Source organism: Protomyctophum parallelum, assembly GCF_964188405.1.
Source record: "Protomyctophum parallelum genome assembly, chromosome: 18".
In the NCBI taxonomy this organism is placed as follows: Eukaryota; Metazoa; Chordata; class Actinopteri; order Myctophiformes; family Myctophidae; genus Protomyctophum; species Protomyctophum parallelum.
The window spans coordinates 16,149,531-16,164,882 of NC_139716.1; the positions used below are offsets into that span (position 1 = coordinate 16,149,531).

The 15,352-nt window shown below is 42.3% G+C and overlaps 1 protein-coding gene across 1 annotated transcript; it reads right to left on the reverse strand.

Moving 5' to 3' along the window:
* Positions 1 to 361: 361 nt before the first annotated feature.
* Positions 362 to 10,156, reverse strand: lsm3 (LSM3 homolog, U6 small nuclear RNA and mRNA degradation associated). Its single transcript, XM_083788674.1, has 4 exons — positions 10,100 to 10,156; positions 7,628 to 7,738; positions 5,825 to 5,920; positions 362 to 951 (listed from the first exon to the last, which is right to left on the reverse strand). The coding sequence occupies exons 1-4, from the start codon at positions 10,118 to 10,120 to the stop codon at positions 871 to 873; spliced, it is 309 nt and encodes a 102-aa protein (XP_083644800.1). The 5' UTR covers positions 10,121 to 10,156; the 3' UTR covers positions 362 to 870.
* Positions 10,157 to 15,352: the final 5,196 nt, after the last annotated feature.

Consider the following 15,352-nt stretch of genomic DNA (forward strand, 5'->3'; position numbering starts at 1 on the left):
GTAGGCTCAATATGTCAAGTTTGACACATTCAGTAGATCTCGTGATCTTTTGTGGCCAGATGTAATTTCTTGGGGTTTAGTAGGACTATAGTAAATAATAAAAAATAAAAAATCGCTATCACATTTTGTAAAATAATACATATTTAGCCTCATGCTCGAATGCCCCCGCCCCCCTGTCAAAAACAGCTAAAATCCCTATAACGAAAGAAAGTAGCAAATGAAAAAAGATTAACACTCTTTTACTTTCTCTAATAAGAACCATAAAACATGAACCTTGGTTGAAAAAAACTAAAGTTGTCCTTTAACTTAAAAGTGGTTCAAACAAAGGTTTAACATCAAGTAATCTTCAAACAACGCTCACTCATTACAAAATGATCTTGTTTATTTCAAGTGCACCAATAACTCAATAATCGCAAATATCTTGACCCCAACATAAACTATCACTCCTGATGCATTATGGGTCGCTGGTAACGGACAAGCCAAGAAAAAAACATCAATATTATCCACATAATGCATTAGACAAATAATATTTGACAAATTATTGAAGCCCAAACTATTCCACAGATTATAGCCCCCAAAAAGCTCTGATGAAATTCACATCGTTTGCGATTAAATTCAACTAAAACAACGGGTGTATAAAACGAACCCTGCGATCCATCTAAAAACGTATAAACAATATAATCTGACAAAACCAAACGCTGCTATTTTTTTAACGGTCAACAATTCAGGCAACGTCATCCAATCACAAAACGGTTCCTTATTTCCTCAGAACTTCAGAAGCTCGCCGCTCTAGCCCCGCCCCCTGAGGTCAGAAGCTCGCCGGTCTCCACGGGAGGGCGTCGATTCAAAACCAGGAAGTGGGCGTAGCTACTAGCCCACCCGGAGGGGCGGAGCTACGAGGACGACTCCGTCCCCTCGGACGAACAGCATGGGAATGTTCCTCTTAGTGGACTAGAGAGAGAGAGAGATAAAGACAGAGAGAGAGAGACAGAGAGAGAGAGAGATATAGAGAGAGAGAGACAGACAGAGAGAAAGAGAGACAGAGAGAGATATTGTATATTTTACTCATGATCAGAGCTTCCATCGCTCCAGACTGTATGACGGAAGGAAGCATTTATATTTTACTCGTGATCAGAGCTTCCGTTGCTCCAGACTGTATGACGGAAGCATTTATATTTTACTCATGATCAGAGCTTCCGTTGCTCCAGACTGTATGACGGAAGCATTTATATTTTACTCATGATCAGAGCTTCCGTTGCTCCAGACTGTACGACGGAAGCATTTATATTTTACTCGTGATCAGAGCTTCCGTTGCTCCAGACTGTATGACGGAAGCATTTATATTTTACTCATGATCAGAGCTTCCGTTGCTCCAGACGACCAACACTGCCCGCTCTCATCCAGGCCAGCTCGCTCATGTCCACCGGCTCCCTGGCTATCTGAAACTCTCAGATCTGAACGAACACCTCTAAGGGCAGCCGAAAGAAAGTGGCACAAGACGAAGCTACAAGATGACCTTTCACACTTTCACTCACTCCTCTCTGCCTTTGCCCACTCACTAACCACTGCTAAAACCTCTTTCTACCACACCAAGATCCAATCCTGTACCTCTAACCCAAGGAAGCTCTTCTCCACTTTCACCTCCCTCCTTAAACCCCCTCCCCCCACTCAACCTTCATCCCTCACTGCTGATGTTTTTGTCAACTACTTCGAGAAGAAGGTTGATGATATCAGCAGCTCCTTTCCTCCCCTCCCACATAAAGTAGCATCCGACTCAACCAACACTAACCCCAACATACCATGCATGTCCTCCTTCTCTCCTCTTTCCCCAGACGAGGTTCTACAACTAGTGACATCCTCTAGACCCACCACCTGCCCTCTTGACCCTGTCCCGTCTCCAATCTTCCAAACCATCGCACCTGATCTGCTCCCCTTCATCACCTCCATCATCAACACCTCAGTAACCTCAGGCTGCGTCCCATCTGCCCTCAAGTCAGCCAGAGTAACACCACTCCTCAAAAAACCAACCCTTGACCCTTCAGATGTCAAGAACTACAGACCGGTATCACTCCTTTCATTTATCTCTAAAACCATTGAACGTGTCGTCTCCAAACAGCTCTCTCTCCATCTCTCACAGAACAACCTGCTGGATCCCAACCAGTCCGGATTCAAGAAGGCCCACTCCACAGAAACTGCCCTGCTGGCAGTCACAGAAGCACTACATGCTGCCCAAGCTGCTTCCCACTCTGCAGTACTGATTCTCCTAGACCTATCAGCAGCATTTGACACAGTGAACCACCAGCTGCTCCTAGACACCCTAGCGGAGCTAGGCATCGGTGGAACGGCACTAAAGTGGTTCTCCTCCTACCTCACCGACCGGACCTACCAGGTTTCCTGGAAAGGTCTGTTATCATCCCCCCGAACCCTCCAAACTGGGGTCCCACAGGGATCTGTACTTGGTCCCCTCCTTTTCTCACTGTACACTAAATCCCTTGGCACTATCATCTCTGCCCACAATATATCCTATCACTGCTACGCCGATGACACACAACTGTTCCTATCCTTCCCCCCCTCTACCACTCAGGTGGAAGAGCGCATCACTGCATGCCTGGCTGACATCTCACAGTGGATGTCCTCCAACCATCTCAAGCTGAACCCAGACAAGACTGAGCTTCTCTTCTTCCCAGCTAAGTCCTGCCCTATGCGGGAGCTAACTATTTCCGTAGACAACGCCCTGGTAACGTCTGTCCCAACAGCCAGGAATCTTGGTGTTGTCCTGGACAGTCAGCTCTCGTTCAAACCTCACATCACAGCTGTCACTCGATCCTGTAGGTTCACACTCTATAACATACGACGAATTAGACCGTTCCTCACCCAGGAATCAGCCCAGCTCCTAATCCAGACAACAGTCTTATCAAAACTCGACTACTGTAACTCCCTCCTTACTGGCCTACCAGCATGTGCACTTAAGCCTCTCCAGCTGATCCAAAATGCAGCAGCTCGCTTGGTCTTCAACCAGCCAAAATTCTCACATGTCTCCCCCCTGCTCCGCTCCCTCCACTGGCTCCCGGTCGCTGCCCGCACAGAATACAAAACTCTGATGCTGGCATTCAAAGCAACCAAAGGTATGGCTCCCCCATATCTTACAAGTATGATTGAACCCTACAAACCCTCCCGCGCACTCAGATCAGCCAACGCAGGGAAGCTGGAAGTACCCTCACTAAAAACGCCGGGACAACGCTCCACACGTCCCAAACTCTTCTCCCTTCTGGCTCCAAAACTGTGGAATGCACTTCCCATTGCAGTCAGAACTGCAGCATCACTCCCAATCTTCCGCCGTAGCCTGAAAACCCACCTTTTCAGACTCCATCATGGCCCTTAGCACTTACCCTAAACCCTTAGATAGCATTTCTGTTGGATTATATAGCATTTGATACAGACTTATAGCATGTTATGTAGACAGCACTGTAATTGTATTGTATGTAGTCATAGCACGCCATAGTACACATATATAGCATAGTAGTAAAGATGTATAGTTTATATGTATAGTGTATGTATAGTTTCACTATATAAATATTCCACTGTTACTTTCTTAGCTTACGCATGTTTCATGATAAATGCTTTTTATGTGATGTATTCCCATGCTTTGTTCTTGCTTAAATGTAAGTCGCTCTGGATTAAGAGCGTCTGCTAAATGCCTAAATTGTAAATTGTAAATTGTAAATTGTCCAGACTGTATGACGGAAGCATTTATATTTTACTCATGATCAGAGCTTCCGTTGCTCCAGACTGTATGACGGAAGCATTTATATTTTACTCATGATCAGAGCTTCCGTTGCTCCAGACTGTATGATGGAAGCATTTATATTTTACTCATGATCAGAGCTTCCGTTGCTCCAGACTGTATGACGGAAGCATTTATATTTCACTCGTGATCAGAGCTTCCGTTGCTCCAGACTGTACGACGGAAGCATTTATATTTTACTCATGATCAGAGCTTCCGTTGCTCCAGACTGTATGATCAGAACTTCCATTGCTCCAGACTGTATGACTGAAGCATTTATATTTTACTCATGATCAGAGCTTCCGTTGCTCCACGGAAGCATTTATATTTTACTCATGATCAGAGCTTCCGTTGCTCCACACTGTACAACGGAAGCATTTATATTTTGCTCATGATCAGAGCTTCCGTTGCTCCAGACTGTATGACGGAAGCATTTATATTTTACTCATGATCAGAGCTTCCGTTGCTCCAGACTGTATGACGGAAGCATTTATATTTTACTCATGATCAGAGCTTCCGTTGCTCCAGACTGTATGACGGAAGCATTTATATTTTACTCATGATCAGAGCTTCCGTTGCTCCAGACTGTATGACGGAAGCATTTATATTTTACTCATGATCAGAGCTTCAGAGCAAAGAAGTATGAAAAGGAATGAGGTTCTTTTTCTTTTCTTTTTTCTTTTACATTTAATCATAATTGATTATTGCATTTATAAAAGGTATAAAGTTATTCTTTCATTTTGATATTGCAAAAACAATGTTGCCTATACACCAGATAAAAATAATCAAATGTAATGAAGGACAATAGAAGGAAATATTCATGGTAAGTCATCTACGTTTGTTTTCACCACCAATGCTGCTGGCTTACTGGTACAGTATACTTGTATAGTAGTATACTTGACATGCTTTGAGAAATTATAGCAAACAATAAAATGTAATATTAAAAAATCACAAATAATGAAAGTTTGCTTAATTAAAGCAAACATATTTTGCGGCTCCAGATAGAATTGTAATACATTTCTGGGCCAAAAATGGCTCTTCTGATAATAAAGGTTGCCTACCCCCTGCTCCAGACTGTATGACGGAAGCATTTGAACATTAAAAAAAAGTAAACTAGGACCACAGGTAAACCAAAAACATGGAGCGCTCGTTTTAGTTCACTCCACGTCCCGTTCTGTGCAGCACGAGCATCCTGACTGACTACGTACATGCCAACAGCTTACACCACAGGCCACCAGGGGGCACCGTTTACCACCATGTTGCACTGATAATCAAGAGTTTTTTACTTCAAGCTTGTAGGAAATACTTGCCATTAATTAATATAGTGGTTGCAAAGTATGAATTGACTGCCCGAGTCCCGTAGTGGGAGTTCTGCTCTGGTTCTGATCGGTTGAGTCCCGTGGTGGGAGTTCTGCTCTGGTTTTGGTGAATATTAAGTAGTTCTGGTCATTTGGTGGGGAGGGGGGGGGGGGGGCACTAATCGCCCCATTCTTTTCAAGCATTATGTTATACTTTAGCTGTTGAAAAATAGCAGATCTACAAGCTCATAGCACGTACGAGCTTGTAGATCTGCTATTTTAGAGAAATCGTGAAAATGTGGCTCAAATCTTTTAATATATATCTTCTCTCAGAGTGAACGTTTTTAACTCAAATCTTTGCTTCTGGGATGGGATGGGGGGGGGGGGGGGGGTCCCTGGAACAACATATTTTCCGATGGGGGTCCGTGGGCCAAATACAGATAATTCTGGGGGTCCTTGACATGAAAAAGGTTGAGCACCAACTGACATAGAAACATGAGGTTTTTCAGAAAACCGTCATGATGTAGAAGACATTTTTTGTAGAATCGTTCTCGGGTCTAAAATGGGTAAACCCATTTTGGTGTTTTAAACATTATAGCGCGCCACCGAGTGGCGCGCTACGAGCTTGTAGGTCTGACATTTTTGAAAAATCGTAAAAATGTGGCGCAAATCATATATTCTTTCAAAGTGAATGTTTTTAACTCGGGTCTAAATGGGTTAAATGAATAAATGAATGGTGCACCTTGTAGAGTTCCTCGTACGTTTCCTCGTCGATCTCCACGGTGGTGACGGTCTCCTCCACGTCTCCTAGGATCATGTTGAGATGCTGGTCGTATGCCTGGGAGGGGGGGTAAGCAACACATTGAGTTATGTGAGTTGCTGTGATAGGAGAAGGATATCAAATGGAACACAACCACCCTAAAGACTAATCATTGTGTATATTCCTGCACTATACCTGCATCGAGTGACCTTGGTAAGATTCTGACCTTCAAATGTACATCATTTATGTTTTGATTGTATTGCTGTAATGTTGTATTGTTCTTTCTGCTTTGGCAATGTAAACGTATGTTTTCTCATGCCAATAAAGCCCTTTGAATTGAATTGAGTTATATATACACCTGGGAATGGACGGGGAGAGGCAACATAGAGTTCAAATAGTGGCAACATTGCAATACAAAATGGGGTGCAGTACTTAGTTTAGACAGTATTTGGTTTAGACTATAGTCATTGGTTAGACAGTCATTAGTCCTACAACTACAACCTATCTCAAACCCTCACCCTAAACCTAACCTCCCACAGGGCAGCACACCTAAACCTAACTTTAACACATTTTGGGCAGGAACCCCTTTTGGTGTTGGCATCATGTCATGCTTTAGCCATTGAAAAATAGCAGATCTTTCTACAAGCTGTGAAGTGAGCAGTGCAATGTTGCGCAACATTGCACTGCTCACTTCACAGGGGTGTGATTTTCATTATTATTACAGTAGAAGTATTTTTCTTATGAAAGCAGAGAGTCTTCTGTTTCATACGGTATATAGTATGTACATTTCGCTATAGGCCTTATTTTGTGAATAATAGTTCTTCTGGTCCATGCATTTTCTGAAATCCTCTCTGGTGGGCGCAAGCTGCATTCAATAGCCAATTACTGACAAACTATACATGGGACCATGTGTATTTGTTTTCCTCCTAAAAGTAGACATTCAGGGCTTTCATTCAGTGTGTAGTATGTATATGATATTATTTGTGTTCATTTTTATATCTGTCTGTCAATGTCTGTCAACTTCAACCTTCCATATCTCTGCTGTTTTTTCAAAAGAGCAGCGTGCTGCGAAAAGCAGGTGTTAGAAAAAGGTCAATATCTCCAGAATGGAAGATGGTAGAATCATAATTTCTTTTTTAAATTGAAGTGGACTAGTTTGGCTTCCTTTTGATTTATGCGGTGTGATTCTCGCTATAAGAGGCCCCTCGCTGTGGGCCCCGAAAAAGTTCAGAAGTCCCAATGTTAATCGCTCAGCACCACCAAGCCTGAGCAAATAGAAAACTCTAGCAATCAATGTGTTAACAAAAAAACTAAATGGAAACTAAATGAAAACTAAGCTACGATGACTCAAACTACACCCTGGGCAAGACCTACGCTTAAAAGACTATCAGCGGAAGTTGCGGGATTTTAGCGGAAGTATCGCCCAAGGAAATGACGTTGATGCTTTACAAATCAGTTTACATTCTCCGCGAATGAAACAAGTGTTGTGATTGGTCGGGAAAATATCGTATCCGGGGGAAATACATCTGACGGATATTCCGGAGGATACGTCCGCCGATAGCTTCTCTGCCTTAGGTTGTGACCAGGCTTTTCTTTTCGCAGATAAGTAAGCCTGGGACCGAGGCTACTCAAACTAAGACAAAATATATTGATTTGGTCAAGAAATAAAAGCTAGACTAAAATGTCAGGAAGGGACTATAGTGGACAAGAGATCCAGTTTAACTCATTTTACACTTGGTTGCATGCTGAAAATAGCAGATCTACAAGCCCACACAGCGGTCTTACATGCAGTCTTCCTCTCAGCTCGCGGTCGTTCCTCATCTTGACGTAGATTCTCTCGTCTAGACTCAGCCTGATCAGATCCAACGGCTCCTCCACCGTGTTGGTGGTCTGTTGCTGCACGCACACACGCACACACACACACACACACGGTTTATGTCCACACAAGAGGAAGTGTACACAAGGACACAAATAATATCACGGTGACCAGATCCATCTGTTCCATCGGTAGTATCGCTTGTGTCGGACAGGATTAGCAACTCATTACTTAAATGCCTTAAGTTGATGTCATATTCGACCATACAATTGCTTAGCCACAATTTGCAACTCTAGATTTTTTTTATAATGGGATGAATGAATGAATGAATGAATGAATAAATGAATGAATGAATGAAAAACTTTATTCCGAACATGATAAAAAGAAAATGACAAAAAAGTCAAAGAATTAAAATAAGTGCAATATAGAAACAATAAAATAATATTCCCAAAGCATAAACAACAACAACAAAAAACAAGCCTCACTGGCCGCAAGTATAATTATTTTTTCTTATTTTTTAACTTGTATATGTTCGGAAAGAACATATAAAATGAATCTAGAGTTGCAATACCCTCCATTGACTCCCCATTCATCCAATTTGCGTTTGCAAATCTGCTTGTATTAAACAACGTTAAACTCACCAACATTGCAGCTAGCCTGCCTAGGCCATGCTCGAAATTATCCTCTTTCACTCTGCCAAGTTTGTGTTTCATAAAAATCCCCCGTAGACATGTTATGAGCTACTTTCTGTCAAGACAATTCTGTGCAGGTGATTTATATTTCTAAGTATTGGAGTTTGGAAGCACAAATTCGAAACAGGTGGTACGGCAGGGCCGTTCAGTGACTTCGATGAGTGCTTCTAAACTCCAACACTTCGAAATATATAAATCACCTGCACAGAATTTCTTGACAGAAAGTAGCTCATAACATGTCTACGGGGGATTCTTATGAAACAAAAGCTCGGCAGAGTGAAAGAGGATAATTCAAGCTTGGCCTAGAGCTGCAATGTTGAGGTGAGTTTAATGGTTGTTTAATAAAAGCAGATCACAAACGCAAATTGGATGAATGGGGAGTCGATGGAGGGTATTGCAACTCTAGATTCATCCCATTATGAAAAAAATCTAGAGTTGCAAATTGCGGCTAGGGTCCACCATGTTCAATTCATCATTTAGAGACATACAAATATTACACAATAATATACTGCAAGTTCAGAAGCACCGGTTTAACTCAGTGGTTCTCAACATAGGGTCTGGGGACCCCCAGGGGTCCTTGAGGGAGTTCCAGGGGGTCCCCAGCTAAATGATAGTTAAGAACCAAATGGACCCTTATGGGTCTGTATTGTAACTTTGACTGAGTGTGTACAAATGAGTTAGAGTTAAATTAATTGATTATTGATTTTACAATATAAATTGAGGGTCCCAGAGATAGAAATGCCATTAAATGGGGGCCCGTAGACTAATGCATGTCAAACTGGGGGGTCTTTTAAATAAAACGGGTTGAGAATCACTGCTAGAGCCAAAGATCTTCCGTTATGGGGGTCCCTGGCATATATATACCATACATATCTTTTCAAATGGGGGTCCGCGGGGTTACTTTGTGTCAATTTGGGGGTCCTTGACATTACATAGTTCTGGAGCCACTGCTTTAACTGAACTGACTCCATTCATCCATCCTCCATCACAACAACGTTTAGCCGGGCCGGACTCACCCCGTGCGTGCCCGTTTTTCCTCCCGGAATTTTCCCCAGTGAGGGGGATAACTTTGTAATATGCTATTGGCTGTTTGTTTCTTTTTGGAAACATATAAAAAGATATTCCTGTGGAAAGGCTATATTATATTACTTATATTGACCCTATAAACAATTTAGTATTATTTAGTATACCGGTATGTAAGGTTTTGCCCCCTCAAATGGTACCTCGTCAGATAATCCCCACATATCCTACAACAACTTATGTGAACAGACTTCACTGTAGTAGCTTTTCATAAATTATATTTGTACTTAGGCTGTCTGCTGTCATGAAAGTTTATAGTTAGAGAAATTCAAAGTCCAGCCGTCTGCTGTCCAGCCTCTCCCACCCCTCACTGGGGAAAACTCTGGGAGGAAAACAGAAACGGGGAGTCTTCTTGTATTCGCCGGGCCAGCTAGCCAGTAATGCTAACTACGCACTGGAAAAACAGCCGATCTACAAACTCACAACACTTTGCACCCGCCGCGCGTCGTGAGCTTGTAGATCTGACCCCGTGGTTCCATCCAACACAGCGAAGCTAACCCGGTTAGCTCGTTGTTTACAGTCATAAATAATAATAATAAACATTATAAACTCGTCCCAGACAAACACACCTAGACCTAAACCTTCTGCACGCGACGTTAGACGCGTTAAAACGCTGTTAATATTGCTGTTGTGTTCATGTAGAGTTTAATAGTTTTATTTGAAACAAACCTGCTCCACTTCGTCCGCCATCTTGGATGTACCCTTTTATTATAACGTTTCTGTTCGGAACGAACGACGCATGCGCGCCCATGACGTTATGAGCAGGAGCCCGGAGGAGACGGGTTGCCAGGTCTGTATAAAGCAGCGCAAATCCACATAAAATAATTATTATATAATTTATAGAGGGAGGGGGGGGGGGGGGGGATGGTTGCATGTTTCATTGTACACTCTCAAGAGTTAAATTATTGTTAAACATCTGCATTACTTCATTTATAAGAAGTCTACACAATTAGAGAATGTAGAGAAAACAACAACAAAATACTCAAATCAAATGCAGAATAAATGATAGGCCTTGAAATGAAAATGGTTGAATTGACACTAGCCCCACGGACCCCCCTAGTTGAAGAGATATGCCAGCCTTGCCAGGGACCCCCATAAGAGAAGGTCTTACGGCTCTAGAAGTGATTACAATTTACAATTTAGGCATTTCAGACGCTCTTAATCCAGAGCGATTTACATTAAGCAAGAACAAAAAAGCATGGGAATACATCACGTAAAAACATTTATCATGAAACATGCGTAAACTAAGAACGTAACAGTGGAATATCTATATAATGAAACTATACATATAAACTATAGGCTACATCTATACTATGCTATACATATGTACTATGACGTGCTATGACTACATACAATGCAATTATAGTGCTGTCTACATAACATGCTATAAGTCTGTATCAAATGCTATCTAAGTCTACAGAAATGCTATCTAAGGGGGTAGGGTAAGTGCTATGGGCCATGATGGAGTCTGAAAAGGTGGGTTTTCAGACTGCGGCGGAAGATTGGGAGTGATGCTGCAGTTCTGACTGCAATGGGAAGTGCATTCCACAGTGATTCTCAACCCATTTAATTTCAAGGACCCCCTGTTTGACATGGCTATAGTGGTCCCCAAAGTGGGGACCGGGGACCCCCAGGGGTCCTTGAGGGAGTTCCAGTGGGTCCCCAGCTAAATGATAGTTTGGAACCAAATGGACCCTTATGGGTCTGTAACTCTGAAAGTGTACATTTGTACACTCTCAGAGTCAAATTACCATTGATTTTACAATATAAATTGGGGGTCCGTAGACTAATGCATGTCAAAATGGGGGTCCTTGAAAATAAACTGGTTGAGAATCACTGCTAGAGCTGTAATTGATTGATTGATTGATTGATTGAAATATGTATTAACAATTTGCAGAATTACAGTACATTTCAAGCACAAACTCAATACAAAGACTGTTAACTGTGAGTGGACGACCCAATTAAGCATTACACTTGTTTACAAGAGGGTCCACCATGTTCAATTCATCAAAACATTTAGAGACGTACAAATAGACACTTCGTGTCAATTTGGGGGTCCTTGACATGAAAAGGTTTGGGGACCACACTGGGCTATACAGTGTTGGTTTCCAGCATCCAACGTGGCAACCCCAGTGTGTATGTGTGCAGAGTGACTGTACAGGCAGTCTCTTCCCAGACGCCTCCAGACCAGCAGGACGTTACACTAATACCGTTACAGTTAGTTACAGTACGCTGCACTGGATAACAATACAAACACGTGAGTTGTGGACCGTTATTTATGCTTTACAACCAATTCATGCACATAGAATATAGTATACATACAACACAGAGACGTGTATTAATTACCTACTGTACTATAATTAGTTTTAGACGACTGCATAATAATAAATATGATTTATTTATGCTATAGCCCTGAAATATGCATGACTGTCTGTCATGATACGAGCACGTGTGTTGTGAACCATGGTTATATTTATGCAGGCTATAGACAGGGCTTGCCTATCTATGATATGTTGGTCAAATGACCTTTTAGTTTGTCTTATTATAGGAAATGTCGTTTTATAAGTCCAAGAATTATTTGAGCTAATATTGCAGCTATACTAAGCCTAATTGTAAGCTGCTTACACCAAAATCCCTTCACCCAAAAAATAGCCGATCTACAAATTGATTGGGCTATTTCTTATTTTCTTTTTACTATGTGTGTGCGTGTGCGCGCGTCTGTGTGTGTGTGTAACCTCAGATCCCAGAACAGCCAGTAACTCAGTACTGTGTGTGTCAGTGGATCAGGAGGCAGATCACAGATCAGTGGCTAAACCCATTCCACCCTCAGCTCTGTCCGTAGCTCTGAGGTGGAAGAGAACCCTGATACAATGGGCTCAGGCACATCTTCGCGCACAGCCGCGGACAGAGGAAGCTGACGCCCGACGTCATTCCGGCTTTTTAGACAGCATGGATGGAAAAGAAGCTCCACCTCCGCGGCTGACTGACTGACGCGACGGACAGATTCCAGGAAACGCTCTCCTGGAGCTTCTTTTCCATCCACCAGCTGTCTAAAAAGCCGGAATGACGTTGGGCGCCAGCTTCCTCTGTCCGCGGCTGTGCGCGAAGATGTGCCTGTGGGGAATGCATGTCTACACCATTAGAGAATGTAGAATAATTGTTATTTTGATCAACGTTTGCCTGTTATCTCTCCTACTGGTACCAACATTAATACAGCATGGAATTGTGGACAAAATCTCATCCAACGACAACAAAATATTCTTTCGTTTTGGGTCTGAGAGTCTAAAGGCTATATATTTTCGTCCATGCTAAAAAACTTTTTTCAAAATCATAAAAATAAATAAAAAGGAAAAGTAGTTTAGGGATAAAGGGTTTAGCATGGACGAAAATAGAGCCCTAAATGCTGAATAAATAATGGGCCTTGATATGAACAGGGTTGTCTTATCATCATGTAATATTGATGTCTTTGCTTCTCTTCCAGGGTTTGTGCAGCCATCTACCGCCAGCAGGGTCAAAGGCCATCATCATGACATGTGTTACTATAACGTTGATACAAACGTCAATTAATTTATATATTAATGTTGTCTAAAAACTGTCTAAAAACTGTCTAAAAACTGTCTAAAAACTGTCTAAAAACTGCGCACAGCTGCTGTGCGCAGTCGCCATGTTGTGAGCTTGTAGATCGGCTATTTGAACTACTCAAAAATGTAAAAAAAACAAAAAAAAACAGGCAAAGAAGTTTAGGCATAAGGGGTTTAGCTTGTCAAATGGGGATATATGCAGGGCTGCACATAAGTGGTGCGCCACGGCGCATGCGTCTTCAAAATTCAAAATGCGCTGTCAATCAAGCGCCGGGAAGCGCTTCTGCGTACCAACAGCTGGGGCCGCCCAGAATGATTATTATGGCCAGATTACACACTAGTAAATTCTGTGGCGAGAGCATTTCCCACCGACTGCCACTCAAAGTGGCTACTGGCCAATCACAGCACGTCTTGCGAGAGTGCACTGACCAATTGTGGCCAATCACAGCGCATTCTTACTCCAACGAGGGAGGTTCCAAACCATGAATGCTGCTGGATTTTTCTACGGAGAAAGTTACCCGACACATTATTCTTACAGTATTACAGCCAAACTCTCGTCAAAATGTCCAAGAAGCAAGCGCCATTAAGTAACTATTTTGGTGTTCCAGCACCACCACCTCCAGAGAGACGCCAAACGGAACCACCACCTGAACCGCACAGAAAACGTGTGTTTGTGGAAAAGTGGTTGGATGATGATGTCGGCTGGCTCCAAACTAATGCTGAGCGCAGCGATATGTGTTGCAAACTATGCCGTGAGCATCGATAAGAACTGCACCTTTTATACAGGGATAAATAATTTCAGTCACCCAGCTTTTCATAAGCACGAGAAAAGCAAAGAGCACGTAGTTGAAAAAATTAATAACTAACATAACAATAGTGGAGTGGGAGGAGTGCAAAGCATTGCGGACTGGCACTGCTGCTGCACAACATGAAGCTTATCAACAGCGTGTCCCAACATACTGTCCCTTATTATCGTAAAGTCGGGTTAGTGTACATTATTTATTTTGCACCGAGGATGTGTGACTGTCTGACTGTTGACTGTGTACATCGCCTCGGCTAAAAACAAAAGGGAAGCCTGACGTATGCTTCGACGTACGACGTGTCGTATGTTAAATAAATATCTGATCTGCAAGCTCACAACGTATCACCTCCGCAACACGTTGTGAGCTAGTAGATCGGCTATTTAAATAAAAAAATTAAAAAGTATCTAAATATTGCTTTGATGCTCATATTATCCGTAGGAAGTATTAAGAAGTTTGTATTAGAATATGCATATAGGGCTGGAATACACATGGACCTATAGCTGCAATTTGCAACTCTAGATTTTTTTTAAATAATGGGATGAATCTAGAGTTGCAATACCCTCCATTGACTCCCCACTCATCCAATAAATATTGTTTTGCTATAAGTTATTCATCCCTCTTTTATCCATCCGGCGAGACGGGTCGCCGCATTTTAGGAGCACCAAGTAACTCCTCCAGGTGCTCCTCTGAGTACTAGACCAAAAAAGTTGTGTGCAGCCCTGGATATATGTCTCCCGGTACTACTTAGCCTGGGTGGCATAATTTATATTTATACCATCAAATCTACGTGCTTAATTAATACAAGATAAAAGAATGGCTAATAAATAATGTGTAATGAATTGCTGCCCTCCCATAATACTGAGTATGAGAGACACGGTGCTGTTTTGTGCGTTCATTTGTTTTATTGTTGGTGTATTTTTTGAGTGGTGCAACCACTCCAAGGAACAGCAATGTCCGTTTTGATTGATTGATTGATTGATTGAAATATTTATTAACAGTTTGTAGAATTTACAGTACATTTTAAGCACAAACTCAATACAAAGACTGTCAACTGTGAGTGGACGACCCAATTAAGCATTACACTTGTTTACAACAGGGTCCACATTGTTCAATTCATCAAAACATTTAAAGACATACAGACATTTAGAGACATACAAATAGACATTTCTATGTAGCTAAAGTACAGAACAGGAATTCATCATATGGGAAGCAAAAAAGGGAAAAGGTAAAATATACAGTGAGGGAAAATGGGGGGGGGGGGGGGGGGGGGGTGTTCACCTATATGTATGTGTCTGTGTCGTTAATGAGCACGAGTATATGACTTATTAGTACCAGTAGGGGGCGCCAGAAACAGAGAGAGGGATAGTGCTGTGCCTGCTGCCTGCTAATGAGAGAGAGAGAGAGAGGTGGGGGGGAATTGCAACACTCAGTTCACACGGGTGTGATTTTTGAGAGGTGCAACCACTCCTACAACCAGCAATGTCCGTGTACACCTATGTATGTATGTATGTATGTATGTACGTACCGGTGTGTATGTA

Coding starts and splice junctions, on each gene's coding strand:
- lsm3 (XM_083788674.1), bottom strand. CDS start 10,120: ATGGCGGACGAAGTGGAGCAG. Junction 5,921..7,627: donor AGCTGAGAGGAAGACTGCAT/GTAAGACCGCTG, acceptor CCCCCCTCCCAG/GCATACGACCAGCATCTCAA. Junction 952..5,824: donor CGTACGAGGAACTCTACAAG/GTGCACCATTCA, acceptor CTCTCTCTCTAG/TCCACTAAGAGGAACATTCC.